At 41.8% G+C, this 23,566-nt stretch overlaps 1 protein-coding gene across 10 annotated transcripts in view; it reads right to left on the bottom strand.

Annotated features, from left to right (window-relative positions):
- Window positions 1-23,566, bottom strand: part of Nsun7 (NOL1/NOP2/Sun domain family, member 7) — a 40,090-nt gene that overhangs the window by 4,995 nt on the left and 11,529 nt on the right. For 6 of the 10 annotated variants that reach the window (XM_011240769.3, XM_006504101.4, XM_006504102.4 and 3 more), the window contains 7 exons: window positions 18,266-18,418; window positions 17,773-17,956; window positions 16,093-16,303; window positions 11,198-11,341; window positions 10,644-10,745; window positions 5,397-5,514; window positions 21-144 (listed from right to left, as the gene is read on the bottom strand). In XM_011240769.3, coding sequence (XP_011239071.1) covers window positions 21-144; window positions 5,397-5,514; window positions 10,644-10,745; window positions 11,198-11,341; window positions 16,093-16,303; window positions 17,773-17,956; window positions 18,266-18,418 — 1,036 coding nt within the window. Of the gene's footprint in view, window positions 1-20; window positions 145-5,396; window positions 5,515-10,643; window positions 10,746-11,197; window positions 11,342-16,092; window positions 16,304-17,590; window positions 17,957-18,265; window positions 21,619-23,566 lie in introns of those variants that run through there. The other 4 variants (XM_006504105.4, NM_001302834.1, XM_006504106.4 and 1 more) reach the window with 4 other exon arrangements.

Below are 23,566 nucleotides of genomic sequence, written 5' to 3'. Positions count from 1 at the left end.
GGAGCTCTCTTCTTTCTTACCTCTCTTGTTAAGATAGAAAGAAAACAGCCATTGTTCATATCAGATGGTTCCAATCTGAAGAATCTATCCATAGACAGTTCTATCTCTTTTAGGGTGCACAGTGGGAGAACAGGAGGACTGAGTCTGCAGTGGGGGAGAGAGGGGTAAGCCGTTAAAATGACTCTTCATACAAGAGAGGAAGGGAGCACCCCTCAAATCTCTTTCCTATTTTGCCAGTCACTTAAGGGGAAAAAAAAAAACTCAAATAAGAAAATATGCTGATGCTGTCTTCCCCCAATTTTAAGCTGAAAGCTCAATATTTCATATTAGCTCATAATTTATTATATGTCCAAAGTCTCTAAATAGCTGTGCCAAGAATAACAACAACCTTCTAACAAACTGAAAACCTCTCTAATGTGTTATCACAGTACAGCGATCAGAAATGCATAGCACCAGGAATGGTGAGGTGGCTCTGCTGGTGCCGTGCTTCATACAGGAAGCCGTGGGTTGGCTTCTCAGCGCTGCATAAACTGGGGCCAGTGACACAGACTTGTAATGCCATCATTCCGGATGCAGAGGCAGGAGGAACATAAGTTCAAGGTCAGAGTTAGCGACATAGCAAGGCCAAGGGCCACCCCGGGGCTACATAACAAACTAAATCAACCCACGGGGCTGGTGAGAGTCTTGGCAGGTAAAGCACAGATCTGATGACCTGCACTCAATCCCAGACACACACCAAGGGAGAACCTCCAACTCTCGAGGTAGTCTCTGACCATCATCACACTCGCTCTATGGCATGTGTGCACATGGCACACGCATGGGCATGCGGACACACACAAAGTTCAACACTATGCTACACATACATGCACACACATACACGTGCACACAAAGTTCAAGGCCATTCTCAAGTACAGACTGAGTTTGAGGCCAGCCTAAGATACACGAGAGCCTGTGTCACAAAAGAAAAGTATACAAGACTTTCTGACACAAATAGAAAACCTTTTAATTACTAGTCTCCATAATGTTCTTTTTGAAATTTAGTTTCTCATTTAACAGCAAGTTTATTTATAAAAGATCACTGGCAACCTGAAAATCACCCTGTGTTCAGCAAGTTATTTCCCATGTGACTGGGACAACAGTGAATAAGGACATGTCACTTGGGAAAGGGGTAGACATACATGACCTCAGATGACTCCCGTAGAGTCTGTTAGAGCACGTAATAGCGGAACTTACTCTGTAGGCCGGATGGTCTTACTCACAGCTAGCCAACCCATCCTGAAGTGGGATTTTGTGCACACAAATCCATTTTGTGTTTGTTAGTTAGTTAGTTAGTTAGTTAGTTAGTTAGTTAGTTAGTTAGTTTGTTTGTTTGTTGAGACAGGGTCTCACTATGCAGCCCTGGCTAGCTTAGACTATGTAGACCAGGCTAGCCTCAAGCTCAGAAACCTTTGCTTTCCCTACTGCTCCCAGCCAACTGTTTTTAATCTGGTGGGATGCCATAAGTAGAAAATTCCACATCTGACTTCAGGTATCAGATCACACTCAAAATACTAGCATGTTAAAGTACTGTCAAAAATTACTCTCAGCTTTCTGTATAAGATGCAAATGAAATATAAATTAACTTTGTGCACAGACTTGCCTTCTGTCCCCACCCCAGCACCTCATGTACATACAAATATCCCAACATCTAAAAATATACAAACTCTGTCGTGCTTTTGGTCCCAATCGTTTTATATATGAGACACTTAACTAATGTATGTTCCCTATGCAAACAGAAATTACCTTTAAATTTTTATTCACTTTTGTATAAAGAGTATTCAGTGAAATCAATTCTTGTTATCAATGTAGGATTTTCATCTCCAAACATCAAAATGAAGGTTCTTAGTTTCAATTCACTGATAAACTGCCGGTACCTAGTAGAGCATCTGACACATACTGGGTATTCAGTACATAGTTGTTTAAAATGCTATTATATTTAGCTATAGTCATGCATTCTAAAAGTAGTAGTAATTCATAAATAAGATTAGACGAGTCATCTTCCAGAAATTATTCCCAAAAAAATGGTTTTGGAATTCCAGTTTATAGCCTAGTTCTGTAAATATAAAATATTATCACACCCAGTGTCTTGATCTAGATGGTGACATTTGGGATTTTTTAAAGTTGGCATTTTATGACAATGTGGATGTATAATTGGTCTTGAAATAGATAAAGACCTTTGGAGACGTTGAGTGTCTTTTGCAAATCAAAAGGGTAAATTCTGAAAAACTGCAAAAAAGACTGTGGTGGAGTGGACAGCAACTCTCCCTCCCCCTGCCAAAGTTTAAGTCCACTCAAAACTGCCCTCCAAAAGACCCAACAGGCAGCTGAAAGAGTCAGATGCAGATATTTGCACCCAACCAACAGACAGAAGGAGCTGACCCCTGTTGTTGAATTAGGGAAGGCTGAAAGAAGCTGAGGAGAAGGGCAATCCTGTAGGAGAACCAGCAGTCTCAATTAATCTGGACTCCCGAGATCTCTCAAACACTGGACCACCAAACAGACAGCATGCACCAGCTGATATGAGGCCCCCAACACACATATAGTAGAGGACTTCCAGGTCTGTGTTCATTCAGAGATGATGCACCTAACCTTCAAGAGACTGGAGGCTGTGCCAGGTGGTGGTGGCGCACGCCTTTGGTCTACAAAGTGAGTTCCAGGACAGCCAGGGCTATACAGAGAAACCCTGTCTGAGGAGAGTGGGGGGGAGAGACTGGAGGCCCCAGGGAGTTTAGAGGTCAGGGGGGATGGGGAGATGGGGACATCCACATGGAGACAGGGTGGGGCGGGGAGGAGGTGTGGGATGTGAGCAGTTGAAGAGTGGATGGGGGGTGGGGAGGAATGCAATATGGAGTGTAAAAGAAAAGTTGCTTCTTTTCTAAAAAACGCTTGAGGGCTTCAATTGTAGAATCCCATTCTTTACTCATACACTGCACTGCTTAGTCAGTAAACGGGAAACATGGGCGGCCTCAGAAATAGGGAAACACATTGATGCTCATTAGGGAGATTGGTCTGAAATTCCTCTCTGTTGAGTCTTTGTGTAGTTTAGGTATCAGGGTGACTGTGGCCTCATAGAATGAGTTTGGCAATGTTGCTTCCATTTCTATTTTGTAAAAAATAGTTTGAGGAGTATTGGTATTAGGTCTTTTTTGAAAGTCTGGTAGAATTCTTCACTAGAACCATCTGGCCCTGGGGTTTTTTTTGGGGGGGGGCGGGGGATTTTTAATGACTGCTTCTATTTCCTTTAGGATTATAGGACTGTTTAGATGGTTTATATCATCTTGATTTAAATCTATTAAAAACAAAGACATCATGAAATCTGCAGGCAAATGGATGAAATAGAAAATATCATCCAAATTGAAGTAACTCAGACAGAAAGACACTCATAGTATGTACTCACTTATAAGTGGATATTAGCCATAGAGAGTATGGGATAACCATGCTATTAAAAAAATAAGTACCCGGGTGGTGGTGGTGCACGCCTTTAATCCCAGCACTTGGGAGGCAGAGGCAGGTGGATTTCTGAGTTCGAGGCCAGCCTGGTCTACAGAGTGAGTTCCAGGACAGCCAGGGCTACACAGAGAAACCCTGTCTCGAAAAAAAAAAAAAAAAAAGTATTGAGAGTCCAAGGGAGGATGGATGAATCTCACTCAGAAGGGGAAACAAAACATTCTTTGGAGGTGGAGGGAGAGAGAATTAGGTAGACGATGGGGTGAGGAGGGTAACGGAGATGGAGATCAGTCCACGGCCTCTGCATCAGCTCTGGCTCCCTGGTTCCTGTCCTGCTTCCCTCAATGATGGGCTTAAGTTAATGATGTGAAAATTAAGTCAGATGAGCCCTTTCCTCCCCTACTTGTATTTTGTTTCCTCGGAACAGCAGAAACCTCACAAGGGCAGCTATCAACAGAAGCCTCTGAGTAAGAATGGAAAGTCAGCAAGAGAAAGTGTTGGTGTGATCCGCTTGTCAGCTTGTGAAATGAAAAACGCCAACGAATCCAGTTGGGAGGACAGAGCAGACTATACACACATCAGGATTCTGAAGGAGAAGTCACAGACTTGAAAAACTAATTAGTCTTAAAAGCTTACTCTTGGAGTGAGTTCTTGATACCCACAGTGCGTGCCGTATTTGTTTTGTATTATTCGGTTTCTGTTTGCTTTGCTTGTTTGTTTGGGGCAGCATTGAAGATTAAATCAAGAACCTATACTAGGCCAGCGTTCTCCAACTGAGCTATATCTCCAGACCTTAGTACTGTTTTTTTTGAGATAGGTCTCTCTATGTAGCCCAGGCTGGCCTCAGACTTGTGGCAACCCTCTTTCCTCATCCTTCCACGGGCTGGAGACAAAGCTGTGAGCCACACCCAGCTCACGGTAGTATTAATACCCAGCTCACGGTAGTATTAATACCCAGCTCACGCTAGTATTGATACCCAGCTCACTGTAGTATTAATACCCAGCTCACTGTAGTATTAATACCCAGCTCACGGTAGTATTAATACCCAGCTCACGCTAGTATTGATACCCAGCTCACGGTAGTATTGATACCCAGCTCACGGTAGTATTAATACCCAGCTCACGGTAGTATTGATACCCAGCTCGAGGTAGTATTGATACCCAGCTCACGGTAGTATTAATACCCAGCTCACGGTAGTATTAATACCCAGCTCACGGTAGTATTAATACCCAGCTCGCGGTAGTATTGATACCCAGCTCATGGTAGTATTGATACCCAGCTCACTGTAGTATTAATGCTCTCTCTTTCCAACTTTACTGCTATATTTTATTGTGAAGCTGTCATAGATGCCCATGCCATTTTTTTTCACTAATTTCCCAGTGGGTACAAAATACTAAAAGTGCTTATTTTTCCTCTGTGGGGTAATACATATATCTAAGGAAGATATGAAATTTAGACCTAGTTTATCCAGGAATCAACCAAGGCAAAGTCAAATGCCTTTAGCTTTAACAATAACAAAAACAAACTTACATACAATACAGAGTTGGTAGACTAGTGCTATGCCTTGGTGGGTGAAAGTGCTGGCTGCCAAACCTGGTGCCCTGTGTTCAAACCCTGAGGTTTGAACATGGCGGTGAGAGAAATGACTCCTACAAATCATTCTTCAACATCTGCACATGTGTGCGTGCATGCACACATGCATACACACACATATACACACACATAAAACATATAAAACTGTTCAAGTGTTCATTCACAAGCTGGGGAGAATCCACTTTAAAGCTGTAAGATTTTAGACTGTTCAGTCATATTTAATTATAATAAGAACTATAATATATTTATATAACTCCAAATATCATACTGTCATTTTCAAGTCTTTGTTGATGGTGGTTTAGAGTCCTTTCCTTACCTGTAAGGTTGCATTTTAACCCCTGAGCTTTGATATTCCAGTGCTTTCTCAACAACGTCTTCATTTTCCTCTTTAGAAACAGAACATGTGCAATAGACAATTGCTTGAACTTTGGTAACTGTATTGAAAGACGATAAAATCAGTACGGTTACCCATCGCATACCACCAAATATTCATGGAGATGATTTCAATGGATGCTTGAGTATCTCCCCTTTATTTTATTTTTTAATTTAAAAATTGCATTTGTTTGTGTGTGCGCCATGGCACACACGTGGAAGTCAGAGGACAACTTGTGGAAACTTTTTTTTTTTTTTCCATTTTTTATTAGGTATTTAACTCATTTACATTTCCAATGCTATACCAAAAGTCCCCCATATCCACCCACCCCCACTCCCCTGCCCACCCACTCCCCCTTTTTGGCCCTGGTATTCCCCTGTACTGGGGCATATAAAGTTTGCAAGTCCAATGGGCCTCTCTTTCCAGTGATGGCCGACTAGGCCATCTTTTGATATATGTGCAGCTAGAGTCAAGAGCTCCGGGGTACTGGTTAGCTCATAATGTTGTTCCACCTATAGGGTTGCAGATCCCTTTAGCTCCTTGGGTACTTTCTCTAGCTCCTCCATTGGGAGCCCTATGATCCATCCATTAGCTGACTGTGAGCATCCACTTCTGTGTTTGCTGGGCCCCGGCATAGTCTCACAAGAGACAGCTACATCTGCGTCCTTTCAATAAAATCTTGCTAGTGTATGCAATGGTGTCAGCGTTTGGATGCTGATTATGGGGTGGATCCCTGACTGATAAGTGGATATTAGCCCCAAACCTAGGATACCCAAGATATAAGATATAATTTGCTAAACACATGAAACTCAAGGAGAATGAAGACTGAAGTGTGGACACTATGCCCCTCCTTAGATTTGGGAACAAAACACCCATGGAAGGAGTTACAGAGACGGAGTTTGGAGCTGAGATGAAAGGATGGACCAACTTGTGGAAACTTAACCTCTCCTTCAGCAATGGGAGTCCCAGGCAATTCCTCAGTGATCCTCAGTGGGGGGAGGGGGTCCTGCCCCTGTGGATTCATTTATTTATTTGTTTGTTTGTTTGTTTGTTTGTTTGTTAATCCTTACAGAGGATTAACAAAAGTAAAACATGATTAGGAAAACAATTTAGGTGATACAATGAAGTGGGGTGGGTAACTGCTTCAGAGGAAAAGCTACTGCTCTAAACGGTATCGTCCCTGCAAGCACTGCTCATCTACAGGACTGTGCACAGAAGAGGTGAACAGGGCTCAACCTGAACTCCCTAAGAAATGGCACAGCCCAGTATAAAGGCTCTGACAGGGAAGTGGGATCGGCTTTTCAGCGTCTGTCAGGGCCCATCTGACCAGGTTACAGGAAGTGAGGAGAGAGGCTGTCTTATTTAGGGGTTCCATTGCTTTAAATAGACACCATGACCAACTCTTATAAAGGACTGCATCTAATTGGCTTACAGATTCAGAGGTTCAGTCCATTATCATCATCATCATCACCTGAAAGCAGGAAGCATGGCAGCATCCAGGCAGACATAGTGCTGGTGGAGGAGCTGAGAGTTCTACATCTTGTTCCAAAGGCAAACAGGAGAAGACTGACTTCCAGAAAGCTAGGGGGAGGGTCTCAAAGGCCACCCCCACAGTGACACTCTTCTACCAACAAGGCCACACCTTCTCCTACAGGCCACACCTCCTAATATTACCACTCCCTGGGCCAAGCATATTCAAACCAAAATATTGTACTCCCTGACCCTGGCTTGATCAAACACATAAGTCTATAGGGGGCATACCTAGCCATAGCATAATGCGAAATACATTTAGTACAACTTTAAAAGTCCCCAGTTCCAAGTCTCTTCTGAGATTCATCCAATCACTTAACTTGTAATCCCTTACAAAATCAACATCAGAAAGCAGATCACGTGCCTCAGACATCACAGGATATACATTACCACTCCAAAATGGCATATTGTAGAAATCCTGGACAAAAGCAAGATCAAAAACCAGCTGGGAAACTCCAAACTCTGCATCTCCATGTCTAATGTTAAAGCACCCATCAGATCTCCAACTCTTACCTGCTTTGATGACTGCAATACTCTTGGGCTGGTTCCATTCCCTGTTAGCAGCTTTCCTCAGCAGGTAACCTACAACTCTGGCATCTCTAACATCTTGGGGTCTCCAAGTTAACTTCAACTTCACAGATTCTTGTTCCAATGCCTGGGGTCCACACGTGATCTTCTGAGCTCCTCCAAAGAGCTTGGGTCACTTCTTCAGCTCTGTACTAGGCTCAGGTTGACTCCACTCCACTGCTACTGCTGTTCTTGGTGGTCATCCCATGGTACTGGCATCTCCAATTTGCCAGTGTCTCCCACTGCAGCTAGGCTTCACCAATAGCCTCTCATAGGCTCTCTTCATGGTGCCAAGACTCAACTTCTTTACATGATCTCTTCAGTTCTGGGCCATCAAAACCAGTACCACCTGGGTAATTCTTATACATTACCCAGTCCAGCTGAAGCATAAGGTACAACATTGGCAATCTCTACAACACAGCCTCTTTGTGCTCTCAGAAAAGAGTTTCCAGAAGATCTCACCTCAGTGATATTGGTCTCTTCTTAATCACTGATAGGTTCTTAGCTCCAGCTAACCAGAGTCAATTGTCCCAGTAGTCCCTTCTATTCTTGACTCTAAAGCCAGAGCCACAATGCTGAAGCTGCTGAGTTCTGCGGCTTGTTGGAGCTGGAACATGGCCCCCTTGTCCTATTACATCATCACCAGCTTTCTGTTTTCTAACCCCTTCACTGCCTAAGCTTGGCTGTCATGGAACTGGCTTTGTAGACTGACCTTGAACTCAAGAGCTGTACATGGTTCTGTCTCCTGAATGCTGTGATGAAAGGTGTATACCACCAAGCCTGGATCTAAGCTTTTCTCTACCTGGAGCTTGCTCTGTACCAAGCTGGCTTTGAACTCAGAGATCTGCTTATTTCTGTCTCCTGGGATTAAAGGTGTGTACCACGATGCCTGGGTCTAAGCTTTTCATGGTCACTATTCCTCAAAATCTGGATCAAAAACCTGTGTCTTCCATATCTTTTTAAGCTGAATTGTAGTTCATTCTGTATTAAGACTTCAAATGAAAACAATAACCCAAGTAAACAGTAAGCTTAGCTGGGTGGGATCCTGCCCCAAGGTTACCACTCCCTTAATCTGTGTATCTCCTCAAACACAGGATGTAGCTCCATGTGCTTCCTAGTGCCCTTTTATTACTCGAAATATACATTTTGTATTTTTCCTTTCTAAACTTGTTATGCTTGATCAAAACACTCCTCATAAGACTGAACCACAGAATAAAGTCTAAACTAGGCTTTTTTGAGACCTCCTTTGTCAATGCTATTAATCTGAATCTTTCACTTTAGCCTCAATCAGACTCTTCAGACAAGGGCAAAAAGCAGCCACTCTCTTCACCAGAATATCGCAAGAACAGTCTCTGGGCTACATGCTAACATTCTGCTCCTTTGGAAACTCTTGAGCCAGACCCCCACAGTTCAAATTGCCCTCAACACCAATGTCTTCCATATTCCTACTAGGATGGCATATTAAGTCCTACTGAAGGCATTCCACTGCCTTCCAAAGTCCCAAAATCCACATTCCTGCAAACAAAAGGTCTATCACAGCAATACCCCAGTCTCTGGTGCCAACTTCTGCCTTAGTTTGAATTTCTATTGCTGTGAAGAGACACCATTACTAAGGCAAGTCTTATAAAGGATAGCATTTAATTGGGGCTGGCTTACAGGTTCTGAGTTTCCGCCTATTATTATCATGGTGGAAAGCATGGTAGCATCCAGGCAGGCCTAGTGATGGAAAAGGAGCAGAGAGTTCTACATCTGAATCTGAAGGCAGCCAGGAGAAGACTGACTTCCAGGAAGCTAGGGGGAGGGTCTCAAAGGCCACTCCCACAGTGACACACTTCCACCTACAAGGCCATGCCTACTCCAACAAGGCCATGCCTCCTAATAGTGCTACTTTCCGGGCCAAGCATATTCAAACCACCACAGAGGTGTAGGGGATGAAGTTAGAAAATGCAGTCTTAGGGGTGGAGAGGTGGTTCAGCAGTTGACAGCACCTTCTGAACTGGGATTTTTAGACCACTAAATGGACTAAGGTTTTTTCACCCTAATTGAAACTTATTTAACAATTTCACACTACCTGCTGAGACTGTAGAGGTGGAAGTCAGTGGACAAACTAAGTCCAACAGGTTATCCTAGTGTACAGTGCTCAGGAGAGCATATTGACAATAATGGAGGTGGCTAGTCCCCAGTGTATGTTAGAGTACAACATTCCTGGAAGTCTACTGACATGATATTAGCTGAAATGACAATATGGAGAAGAGCAGGGATGGTAGGAGGAGCGGATGTGGTGGGAAGAACAGGCCTGGTGGGAGGGGCAGGTCTGGTGGGAGGGGCAAGTCTGGTGGGAGGGACAGGCCTGGTGGGAGGGGCAGGTCTGGTGGGAGAAACAGGCATGGTTGGAGGAGGTCCACAACATCTGTTTTCTCCTGTTTAACTTGGAGAAGTTACAATATAGGGGATTCTTGTTAATTCTTGTTCCAAAGAGCCAGAGTAGGAGAGGAGGACAGACAAGAGGCTTGGCGATGCGAACCCTTAATCCCAGAACCCAGTATGCTAAAGTATGAAGAGAGCTCCAGGCTTGCTCAAGGTATGAGAGCCTGTCTCAAAATAAGTTATACATATGTAAAAACTGTTTAATGGACTGTAGGGGAGTTGTCAGGGATGACAAGTGACAAGAGAAGAAGTACACCAAGAGAGAAGTCAGAGTGCAGAGCAGGGAAGGTGAGGGTGTACGAGCTGTGACGATGCTGAGCTAGGTATGGTGGCATGCTCCCATCATCCCAGCACTCAGTAGACTGAGGCGAGAGCCACATAAGCTCAAGCCCTGCCCGGGCTACCCAGCAAGACTATAAACAAACAAACGAATGTACTGAGTTTATGATATTAAACTTAGTATAGTTTACTATCTATAAAGAGATGGTATATTTTCAAAATGTACTAAGTTGATAGGAATGAACATTTTGTTTGAAGGCACTAGGGCTGAAATTTTGCTTGTGGTTCCCGTGTTGTTGTTTTATTCTAATAGGTGAGTGAAATGTATATTTGTGAGTCAAAGATTAACACTGTGTTTTAGTAAATCAGCACTAACGATAAGCTTACATTTCATTGCGTGTGTTAGCTGTTCAAACTGCTGCTGAACCAAAGTCTCGAGTTTATCTTTCGGTAGACCACCTTGAGAAAGATCTTGAAGTAAACTTTTATCTAAATTTTGGAAAGTAAAAACATACTTTTAAAATACAACACCACGGGTGCTTTTCATAAATTAAGATCAATTGTATGATAATATAAATTTTCATAGATGATTCCTACTAATGCAGTTGACAATAGTAAAATATTGACTTATTATTGAACATAACGGTATTATGTTTAGTCTTATGGCTATTTTTCAAAAAGAATATAGAGAACATTTAATATTGGTCTTCTCCAAGTTTCTATGAAATAATCAGTCAAAGATAAGTCCCTTATCCAATGAATACAAGCAGTCCAAAGAGGAACAGAGAAAATAAAAAACAAGATTTATTCTCCAATGTTGACATTTATAAGTTATTAATCAATGAATTTCATTGTTTAATTTTGAAATCAATGAGTTTCATGATTAACTTCACGAGTAATTAATCAATGAATTTCATTAATTTAGAAATCAAAACAAGTACCTTCGTGTTCATTTAGAATGAATTCCACTGGGTTGCTGACACCGAGGCTGGAACAGCGAGGTAGCAACAGAATGACCTTCACATTCTGTAACCGGTGATCTTTGGATTCAATGCTAAGAAATGTTTCGTGAAGTATTTCAATATCTGAGAAGAAAAAACAGCAAGCAAACAAACAAAAGAAAACACTCGTGTTAAATATGGAAAATCTGAATTCTGGATGCAGCATGTGACTGCAGCTCTTGACTCTTTGTTTCCAGTTCTCAACCCCACATAAACTAAACACAATGTAGCTAGAAAAGGAAGCTGTTCTCTTTAACGTCCTAAAGTTATTCAAGTGATTTGCTTCCTTTTTTAAGATTTCTTTTTAGCTGTGTGTGTGTGTGTGTGTGTGTGTGTGTGTGTGTGCCTTTGCAAGAGCAGTAGTATATGCCTTAACCACATAGCCATCTCTTCTGCCCTGACCCCTGTATTTAAAAAATAAAATAAAATTAGATTTATGTATATGAGTGTTTTGCCTCCATGCATATATATGTATGTACCACATACACGCCTGGTTCCCACAGGGCTCAGAAGAAGATGTTGGATGCCCCCAAACTAGAGTTACCAATAGTTGCAATCCACCGTGTAGAAACCAGATACCAAACCTGGGTCGTGTAAGAGCAACAAGTGCTTTTAACCACTGAGCCAACTCTTCAGCCACAAATCCTGTTAATTAAAAACTTACTTATAAATATTATTTATTTTATCCTGACTGCTCATTAAGGGGTGGGTGTGTGCTGTTAGGTTTTATTGTCAATTGGACACAGTCTAAAATCACCTGGGAAGGGGAACGTCAGCTGAAAAAATGGCTCCCTCGAGCAGATTGGACTGTGAGAATGTCTTGGGGGCGTTTTCTGGACTGATGTACGAAGGCCCGGCCAACTGTGGGTAGCACCATCTCTCGGCAAGTGGACCTGGGCTGTATAAGAAAGCTAGCTGGGCACTAACCCATAAGCAGCCTTCTCTATGGTTCCTGCCTTTAGATTCGTACTTTGACTTCTTATCCTGGCTTTCCTCAGTGATGGACTGTGACCTGGAAGTATAAGCTAAAATAAACTATTTCCTTCCCAAATTGCTATATTAAGACACCATAACTTGCTTTCTCTAGCCTCTGGCTTCCTTATCTCATCACTTGATCTCTTCTTGTATGTGGTCCCACAGTTCTGCTGTCTGCCGTGCTGCGATGTAGGCAGAGGGCCTCACAGAGCCACCAGATGCTGGTGATCTTCAACGTCTACGACTGTGATACACACAGCCCACTTCTTATAATTATTTGGCCTCCAGTATTTTGTTAGAAAATAGATAATGCTTCTATGAATACTGTCGCATGCAGTTTTGGGTGCATATATTTGCACTATGTATGGTGGGGAGGTGGTCAACCTAGACCTAAAATTCTGGGTGTGATTACAGGTTATATGCAACTTTAATAAATAACTAGATTTTTCCAAACTGGTTATCTAAGGTCACAGCTCCATGAGCAGTGTTGGTACATTTCCAATTGGTCATTGCCAATCTTTTCTGTTTTAATTATTCTGTAGGTGAGCATTTGCACTGTTGTGATTCTAATCGCAATTCCCTGATTACCACTGGGGTCTGTTGCTTTTAATGTGAATTTTGGTTTTTGCTCTGGTTATATTCTTTTTTTTAAAGGTTTATTTATTTATTTCATGTATGTGAGTACACTGTCACTGTCTTCAGACATAGCAGAAGAGGGCATCGGATCCCATTACATATGGATGTGAGCCACCATATGGGAATTGAACTCTGGAAGAACAGTCAGTGCTCTTAACCACTGAGCCATCTCTCCAGTCCCCTGGTTATACTCTTTTTTTGTGCAATATGTAGTTATGCCACTTACACTTTTCCCTATTGAGGCATGAGGGTTTGTTATCATCATCACCATCACCACCACCACCATCATCATCATATGTGTGTGCCTGCCTGTGTGTGTGCTTTCGTGTCATGTTATGCCAGTGGAGGTCAGAAGACAACGTCTATTTCCACCTTTGTAAAGGTTCCAGGGATTAAACTCAAATCATCAGACTTGCACAGCAAAGTCTTTTTACCCAAGGTGTCATCTTGCCAGCCCGAAGCATGTGGTTTTTATTGTTAATTCATAAGAATTTCTAAACATCTTTAAATAAAACTCTAGTTTTGTGTCCCAGTGGTCGGTTCCATCATGTATATAACATTTGCCTCTAATGTAGTGAGATTTTTCTGTTGTTGTTTTTATATATGTATACATTTGTTGGTACAGCCTAAACTTTATGGAAATAAGCAACCCAATAAATTCAGCCAATGGGTGTTGATGGTGTCTCCAGTGAGCGCCTGTTCAGTCACACTGTCTTTTCTGTATTTGGACCTGACAACCAGTTTTCAGTTAATAAACTATTTTCTGCAAAAAAAAAAAAAAAAAAAAAAGAATTTCTAAACATGATAGATAAAAATCAATTGATATACTTCTTCTATAATTTGTCATTTTATTACTATGCAGAACTTTTACTTTTTTCTGGTGCCCAGCTAATCAGTCTTCTATGGTCAATGTCTCTCAAGGTGTTTCCCCAGGTCATGAAGTATTTCTCCCATAACATAGTCTATGCTCTTCTAGATGTACACATGAAATGAAGTATCAGTTGTCTTTCTAGCGTGGTTTACGAAAGAGATCATCTATTCCCCGGCATTCTTCAGGGTTGCTCAGTCCTAATGGAAGCACTGTGTGTGCAGGCCTTGTTGAAATTCTACTGCCCCCTTGTGTTACTTATCCACACGGACATGGCATCCACTGTTGTAGATCTTTACATATGTGGTGGTTTGAATAATGTTTGGTCCACATAGACTCATGCACTTGAGCTTTGTCCATGGGGCATGGCACTATTAGGAAGTGTGGCCTTGTTAGACGAAGTGCGTTGCTATGGGGATGGGCTTTGAGGTCTCTATGCTCAAACTGTACCCAGTGTGGAAGTCCAGTCCCCTCCTGGGTGCCTGCAGAAGACAGTCTCTTCCTGCTGCCTTTGGATCGAGATGTACAACTCACAGCTCCTTCTCCAGCACCATGCCTGCCTGCATGCTGCCATACTTTCCATAATGATGATAATGGACTAGACCTCTGAAACTGTAAGTCAGCCCCCGTTCAATGTCTGTCTTTATAAAAGTTATCTTGGTTATGGTGTCTCTTCACAGCAATAAAACTCAAATTAAGACGATATATTAGACGAATGTTTTATGAAGTAAATCTTTCTCCCCCTTGTTTTCATCTCTATTGTGTTCTGGTTGGTATGCTTGGCCCTCTTTCTTGAGATTTATTTTTTCATGTGTGCGTACATGGAGAGGAGCTTGTGCGTGTATGTGTGGATGTATCCATTATCAGCCTGAAATTCTGCTCCATTCTTTTCCTCTCTCTCTTTGCCCCCCTTTTATTTGGTAATGGCAATCAAAGCCAGGGAGTGAAACATGCTATGCACATCTCCCCTTTCTGGGCTCCCCCAACCTGTTTACTTCTTATTTGTACACACTGCAGTTTTGTATTTCTAGAATATCCTCTCGCTTCTATTGTAGTCCACATCCTATAGCTTACCATTAGTCTCTTTAGTTACTGCTGGTAATCCTGGCTGTAGAACACTGTGATTTGTCTTCATTTTTCAGCAGCTATGCTGTGATGCCTGCAGTATTAACTTATTTTATGTAGCCTGCTTAGCATACAAGCTCATAACCATTAGTCCTAGCTAGAGTCCACAGCTGACAGATCCAGTATCCACATGCTTGGTAGGTCTCATTCCTGGCTAGTTTTTGATTCATATCTACCATTTCTCAGGCTCAGGGCTAAAATGATGGTCTCTTTTCTTTGCAGTTTAGTATTGTTGAGTCATATCCTTCCTCTTTTTTTTTTTTTTTTTTTTTTTTTGCCTATTTTTAACTGAGTGCTAGACGTTGCATTTGGAAATATTTAGAAGATAACTGGAAAGTTAGAATTATTTTTTCCCAGAGAGAATTTACCTTGCTTACAATGTGGGTGGCATGGGCCCGTCTAAGACCATATATCCTAGGTCACCGTAATTCAGTTAGAAATTAAGATAGAGGCTGGAGAGATGGTTCAGTGATTAAGAGCACTTACTGCTCTTCCAGAGGTCCCGAGTTCAATTCCCAGCAACCACATGGTGGCTCATAACCATCTGCAATGGGATCTGATGCCATCTTCTGACGTGTCTGAAGAAAGCAATGGTGTACTCATATGCATTAAATAAATAAATGAATTTTTAAAAAAAGAAAAGAACAAACGAAATTAAGATGGATGAAATTTGGGTTTCTACTGTTGCTTCTAGTTGCCTGAGAGTCAAGGATGGTCACGATCCAGGCTCTACTTCTGTGTTCCAAATAAAACGCTGGAGGCCCAGGCTACCTTCCCTGGTCAAGCCTACAAATTATTTACCTTTTGTCTTTCTGGCTTTATGACTCTGTCAACAATTTTGTTGACTTTTTCAGCCTCACTAAACCTCTAGTAAAATGTGGTCTTTTCTTTTCCTGACTCAATGAGAACTTAAAAATGATTCATGGACATAAAAGACTTCCTCTCTATCCTTTCCTGGTCTCTTTGTCAAGAAAGCGTCTATGCTTGATATGACTTGAGTCAGATGTTACTCTGTCTGAGATAAAAATCAAACTCAATTATGAAATACCAAGGTGTCAGTTACTTTAAACTAGAGCTATTAAACTAATATTAAACACGATGCAGATTTGTGAGGGTTTTAGAAGGATGGTTCCCACGTGGTTTATATTACAAAGAATTAGTAAATGCAAACACTTTTAACATTTCTAAATTCTTACAGAACACTAATCATCAAATAAACATTGGCGCATACTTTGACATCCCATTCTTGTAAAAAGTTTCCTCGCATTAAAATCCTTCTCTTCTTGTTGTATTCCACATACAAAGATTTTCGAAGTGTGACCACTTGTTAAGATGGACATATGGGCAACTGTGTACCACGAACCCGTGTTGACCATTAGGACATCATCATCGATGTTTATCAAAGCCTTCACAGAGTGGACGGCAAGACTTCGAGATTTGTCCTATAGACAATAGTATAATTACAATTTGAAAGTGTGTAACAGAAAAATAAGCTGACTTATTTCTACTTTAAATGAAAACCAACACTTAGTGGAAAACCTAAAAAAAGTACCTGATCCATTTGAGTAAAAAATGTTAATATATGTCTACCTGGAAGGCAACAAGAATAACTGACAAATGTGTTTAAAACAAAAGGCTTTCTCATTTTACCCCGATTATGTCTACGGTTTAGTCTCTGGATAGCAACAGGCCAATCCTAAAATCTCAAAGTGTAACTTATATATTACTATGGCTTGCCTTCCATTCTTCTGTATTGTGAACGTTTTTTAGTTATATGTGTGTACAGGTGTCTGTATGGGGATTTGTGCGCATGCATGCAGTGCCTATGGTGGTCAAAAGGTTGGGTCAGGTCCTCTGGAGTTGGAGTTACAGACAGTAGTGAGAAGCCTCAAGGGACTGTTTTCTTTCCCACAAACCATCTCTCCAGTCCCTGAGCTTCCATTCTTAGCCCTTCATGAAATCCCATTCACCCATTCCTATAATTTTTAATTCCCAACTACACCACCATTTAAATTGCTGCTGGCTCACACTGGGCAAAAATGATATAATATTCTACCCAAGGATATGGTATGGAAGGCTGCGGCTGGGGGACTGCCATGAATCTAAGGCTAATCTGAGCAAAGTAAAGAGTTCCAGGATCCTGTCTCAAGAAAGCCAAAGAGTAGGTTTGGGGAAAGGGATAAAGCTCAGATGCTACGTCAATCTACCTCCCTGTATTGGTAATGCATAATAGACCTCTTACAAATCAAAGTTGTAGTGCTCTGTCAGGGAAAGCACGAGAAAGCATTACACACTGTTTGTTCTAGGAGCACAAACACTTCTGGGAAGGAAGGAAGGAAGGAAGGAAGGAAGGAAGGAAGGAAGGAAGGAAGAGAAGAAAGAAGGAGGGAGAAGGTCTTATTGTAGCTTCTCTTGGATCCTCTCTTAGGAGGAAAAAAAATCACAGCCTTTTAAATGTGGCCGCTAAAATCATCCTCATATTTATGAATATGAGGAAGAGAATACACACTATTTAAATTTTATCCCAGATGTATTATGTTTTCGAGTGTTTGGCTTGCATGTACAGGACGAAGTGAACCACGTGTGTGCCTCGTGCCCGTGGGGATGAGAAGAGGGTTCTGGACCCTCTGGGACTGGAGTCACAGATAGTCGTGACCTGCCCTGTGAGTGTTGGGGATCAAACCTGGGCACCATCTCCACTGCCTAAGAATGTATTCCTTACGACTTACAGGGGACCTGGAGGCCTGATGGTAATGAAAACGGTGGCAGGAGAGAGACGCACTTTATTCGAGGGGACCGACCCTCGACCCTCGGGCTTTTAAATCCCCCTGAGGTTTCATTCTTCAGGTGTAAGGATTCTTTGGGCACACAGGGTTATTCAGACTCACAATGAGAATAAATAGTAGTTTACCTGGAAAATAAGTTTATAGTCTTTTATGAGATCTATGTTTAAAAGGTCTGTTTTGAGATGAGCTGGGAAAATTAAGACATTGAAGCAGTGCTGGTCTACTGCATAGACTTTCTCATTGACACTCGTTATAGACTTGACTTTAGAGTAACCTTTCCTCCTCAAATTATTATAGACTTCTTCAAGGCTAGAAATAGAAACATAATTACAAATAGGGTGCACTCAAATGAATTTAACATTAATACATGTTACTGCTACAATGCATCACTGTGCACAATGCATCCGATAAAACAGTTCTAGCCCAGCTAACAGATAATTAGACACAGAAAATGGGAGCCTGTTAGCATAATTTTATCAACAATGTAGTAAACTAAAACTATGACTTTATTTCCCGAAATGTGACCTAGGCCCTTAGAAAGGTAACTTTTTTTTTTTACATTATCTTAAAAGAATGGGGTTTTGAAATATGAATGAAGAACTGAATTGAAATGCATACCTTATTTTACTGGTATTTATCCAAGCATAAAGAGGCAAAGTTGAGGCCCTTTGTTCCTGTTTCCTAACTGTCTCTGGCAGAATATGGTAAATCGAGAGGGCGTCGTGTTTGATTCGACATCTCGCCAAGGCTGCAGCCAATTTTGTCTTAAAGCTAGAGACAGAAAACCCATGAACTTGAAACAAGACAATCAACTCTTTATTTGAAACATTTTTTTAAAAAAAATCACATTTATAATTTTGACAAACTTTTGTAGTCTAAAATAAAAATTTGTAACATTCGAAAATAGAAATCCTATAGCCCTGATCTTCTGGTTTTTTTTTTTTTTTTTAGATAGTTATATGGCCCTCACTCACATACTCATCCACAGCATCAATAGTTAGAGAAAACCATTTGTGGGATGAGTGTAGAATTTTGAGCCAGATGAAACAGAAACTGGGTGCAGAGTCTGTCACTCACCAGATGTGTAACCTTGAGAATGTCACTTACTCCCTCTCTTGGCCTCAGTTTCCCCATTTGTAAAGGCAGCCAACTTACCTTAGTGTCAATGTACGTATACCAACCAGAACAGCCCAGGACTAACACGCAGCAGGGAGAGATTATAGTCTGGTTAACGTTGTTAAGATGGCAAAAGTATAATGTTGATAATACTCGAAAGATCCCATTAATCTCTATCAAATCCTGCTTAGTTCTGAATGTCCCACGTCTTGAAATCCCAAGCAAGAGGAAAGAAAAACATTAGTATCACTGTGAAGACCCAATACAGTATAATGAGTGCAAACAGGATGTGTGTGTGTGTGTGTGTGTGTGTGTGTGTGTGTGTGTGTGTGTGTTTTAGAACTTTCCCAGTAAGAATATAACTGAAATGAAGGGGAAAAAAAAAAAAGAAAGAAACAAATGTCACAAAAAGCCATGTGCACGCTGAGGTTTGCTTGATGTGAATTTAAAAACAAAACAAACACACAAACAAAAGAACAGTGGATAACCAAGCTGCCCTGTTACCATTTCAGCACCAAGTGCTGGACACTGCCTTCTTTTCCTAATGCTATTCAAAACAGACTCCCTAGGCTAAACTTCATAGCCACTTACCAACATAAAACCCTTAATTAGTAGGTTCCTCAGGAACACCTGAGGAGGGGGGACTTGGCAAACAGTGCACTTATTAGAGCTATAATAAATTGGTGGTATCTAATTTTATGTCTAAATGTTATAGAATCATAGCAGGAGACACTTAAAAAATGATAGTGTATTAGTGCACACCAAAGAACACACATAAAGATATCACTCATCTATGGGACACATATGTAGATACTTGATAACAAAATGTTTTTGCTAAAAAGAGTGTTTCCAAATTCTAACTGAGGTCAAGGTTGCCATAGTAAATGCTGTTGAGTGAGTTATCCAATTGATTTCTGCTCTTGCAGCTGCCCAACAGTCTCAGTTACCTGTACCAGCTTCCTGTTATACACACAGTCAGAGCTTCCTTTCTAAGCGTTATATCATTCTAAGGCTTAAATCTTGAGTGAATTCTATTAGCCATAGAACAGAAGCTTTAAGCTTTATCAGGATGTATTGGGATACAGTAATTTAGCCTCAGCCACCAACTCTTCATGCCAGAATCCCACCGCTCCCTCCCATGAATCTATCCTTAGTCACACATACAAGTCTTTGCAAGCCCTTAATGTACATGATCTCACCTCTCTCTCTTCCCTTGCTCTCTCCTTCCCCTCCTTCTTCCCCCCCCCCCCCCTTCCCCTTCCACTCCCCATCTGTCTCCTCTGCCTGGCCTCTGCATCAAATGACCTGAGTTCAAACTTTTCACCAAATGCTGGCAGCGTGCCTTTAGATATGGAACTTTTCTAAGCTACACAAGTAAGTAATTAGTATCCAATGAACAAGAATTTTGCAAAGATACTTATGAAAATTACAGTCAGGCTAAAGAGAAGATTATAATTATTATGTGTTTATTCCTTTACAACTATTAACAAAGTACTGTGATGAGACCTGGACCTATAATGACTAAAAAGATAATTTGGGCCTCTAGTGGCATCTGCTTGTAATGACAGCTGCAGACAGGCAAACACAAGATTGTTGCAAATTTGAAGCTGGCTTGGTCTACCTGACAAGTTTCAAACCAGCCGGCACTACTTATTAATACCCTGCAGTCCCCCTAACCCCCCCCAAAAAGGACTGTGATCCTTAAGTAATTGGCAGCTCGGTGCTGAAAAGACAGAGAAACAGTCCCGGCACAATCTGATGGTTGCTATGAGATACATAAATAAAGAATAATCGTACTAAGAAGAAATATATTGATATCTGTCCCAAGGGGATTTCTTGAGTTAATTAGTAAAGGGCAGCAATATCCAGACCACAGAGAAGAGAAGACATAGACAGCAAGGGTTCTCCAGACACAGCATGAGAGGAGACACGAGACCCACATGCACAGAGCACAGTGCCCTAGAGACCCTGAGGCCGGAAACAGCATAACACATTTACTGAGCAGAGGGTGGAGAGAGCCCCAGAGTGAAGGGAGAACAAATCACTGGTTCTTAAGGACAGGATGTTGCAACTTTTGTTGTGCAGAAAACAGAGGGATGTTTGGATATAGAGACATAGTAACAAATTTGTTGGACAGATACACTTGTTTCCTTAGTCTATAATGCAGGCATTGGTCTAAGTTCCAGAAAGCAATGAATGGACCAGGAAGACATACAAAATTCAGAGTCTAGCAGGAGACAAAGAAACAAACAACCCTTTGAAATGTCCTAAGTATTAATCACAAACAAAGGCATATTTCATTGGGTAGTGAAATTTTATGGTGTCATAAAAAGCCCCTGCTATGGGAATCAAGAAACAGTTCCTAGGAGTTCAGTTCCAGCTAAGACAAGGGAAGAGTGGAAAGGAGCCAGGAGTAACGGTGGACATGAGGGGATGTGCTGCCAATGGCTGGAGCCGAGGAAGCCGAGGACCAGAAAGTACCTACCAATTGTGAACTACATGCCTCGGAAGAGGGGAGATGCAGAGTTTGAAAGAGACTCAGAGGAAAGGAAAATAAAAAATAGGAATTTGGAGGCAGCTCAGGCGTATGTGTAATCTGACTATCTGAGCCTGGGTTAGGTTACTTCGCTCAGTATATGGATGTGTAAGTAGCTCTCTCATGGTACAGTAAGTCTCTTAGGAATATGCCCCAGAGTGCTATGTGGGTCGTAGGGCAGCTCTATTTAGCTTTTTGAGAAACCTCCACTTTGATTTTACACTGGATGTGCCAGTTTAAATTTCCACGGAGTGGAAACAGTGGTTCCTGCTTCTCCATATCCTCTCTAGCTTTTATTGTCATTTGTTTCCTTTTAAAGGGTTATATATATATATATATATTTTACAAATCTTATTATTATTAGATATTTTCTTTATTTATCCCCTTTCAAATGCTATCCCCTTTCTTAGTTTCCCCTCCAAAAATCCCTTATCTCCTCCCCCCTCTCCCTGCTCCCCAACCCACCCACTCCCATTCCTGGCTCTGGCATTCCCCTATACTGGGGCATAGAGCCTTCACAGGACCTAGGACCTCTCCTCCCATTGATGCCTGACTAGGCCATCCTCTGCTATATATGCAGCTAGAGCCACAAGTCTCACCATGTGTTTTCTTTGGTTGGTGGTTTAGTTCCAAGGAGCTCTGGGGCTACTGGTTAGTTCATATTGATGTTCCTCCTATAAGGCTTCAGACCCCTTCAGCTCCTTGGGTACTTTCTCTAGTTCCTTCGTTGGGACCCTATGCTCTGTCCAATGGATGATTGTTGAGTATCCACTTCTGTATTTACCAGGCACTGGCAGAGCCCCTCAGGAGACAGCTATATCAGGCTCCTGCCAGCAGGCTATTGTTGGCATCTGCCATGGTGTCTGGGTATGGTGACTGTTTATAGGATGGATCCCCAAGTGGGGCAGTCTCTGGATGGTCACTCCTTCAGTCTCTGCTCTGAACTTTGTCTCTGTAACTTCTTCCATGGGTATTTTGCTCCCCCTTCTAAGAAGGATTCTGAGGTTCTGGGCTTATATCCACTTATCAGTGAGTGCATATCATGTGTGTTCTCTTGAGATTGGGTTACCTCACTTAGGATGATATTGTCCAGATCCATCCATTTGCAATTCATCCATTTATGAATTTCATAAATTCATTGTTTTTAATAGCTGAGTAGTACTCCATTGTGTGAATGTACCACATTTTCTGTATCCATTTCTCTGTTGTGGGACATCTGGGTTCTTTCCAGCTTTTGGCTATTATAAATAAGGCTACTGTGAACATAGTGGAGCATGTGTCCTTATTACATGTTGGAGCATCTTCTGGGTATACTCCCAGGAGTGGCATTGCTGGATCCTCCAGTAGTACTATGTCCAATTTTCTGAGGAACTGCCAGACTGATTTCCAGAGTGGTTGTACCAGATTGCAGTCCCACCAGCAATGGAGGAGTGCTCCTCTTTCTCCACATCCTCGCCAGCATCTGCTGTCACCTGAATTTTTTATCTTAGCCATTCTGACTGGTGTGAGGTAGAATCTCAGGGTTGTTTTGATTTGCATTTCCCTGATGATTAAAGATGTTGAACATTTTTTCCGGATGCTTCTCAGCCATTCGGTTTCCTCTGTTGAGAATTCTTTGTTTGGCTCTGTACCCCATTTTTTAATAGGGTTGGTTTTTTTTCTGGAGTCCAACTTCTTGAGTTCTTTATATATATTGGATATTAGCCCTCTATCGGATTTAGGATTGGTAAAGATCTTTTCCCAATCTGTTGGTGGCCTTTTGGTCTTATTGACAGAGTCCTTTGCCTTACAGAAGCTTTGAATTTTATGAGGTCCCATTTGTTGATTCTTGATCTTACAGCACAAGCCATTGGTCAGGAATCTTTCCCCTGTGCCCATATCTTCGAGGCTGTCCTGGAACTCTCTCTCTGTGTGTGTAGATCAGGCTGGCCTCAAACTCACAGAGATCCACCTGCCTCTGCCCCCTGGGTGCTGGGATTAAAGGCATGTTTCACCACTGCCCGGCAGGATTGGTATTTTGAAATGAGATACTGTGCCTTGGTTTCCATGTTTCTTGTGGGTTTGCACTAGGACTTGCCCATCTTCATTAAATTGTTGATTAATGGGGCAGGCAGAGTTGGTTCTTATTTCAAGTCACCATGTTTTCAAGTAGTGGAGGAATTTGTAGAGTTTATGAGAGACTGGGTGTAGCAGGGTTGAGATGATGCCTTTCAGCACCAGGACCTGTCCCCTGTTCTCCCCTAAACAGTTGAGTATTGTCTGAAACT

The sequence above is a fragment of the Mus musculus genome, chromosome 5, assembly GCF_000001635.26.
Source record: "Mus musculus strain C57BL/6J chromosome 5, GRCm38.p6 C57BL/6J".
Lineage (NCBI taxonomy): Eukaryota > Metazoa > Chordata > Mammalia > Rodentia > Muridae > Mus > Mus musculus.
The sequence above is the reverse complement of the archived record's forward strand: the minus strand, read 5'-3'. Positions and strand labels throughout refer to the sequence as shown.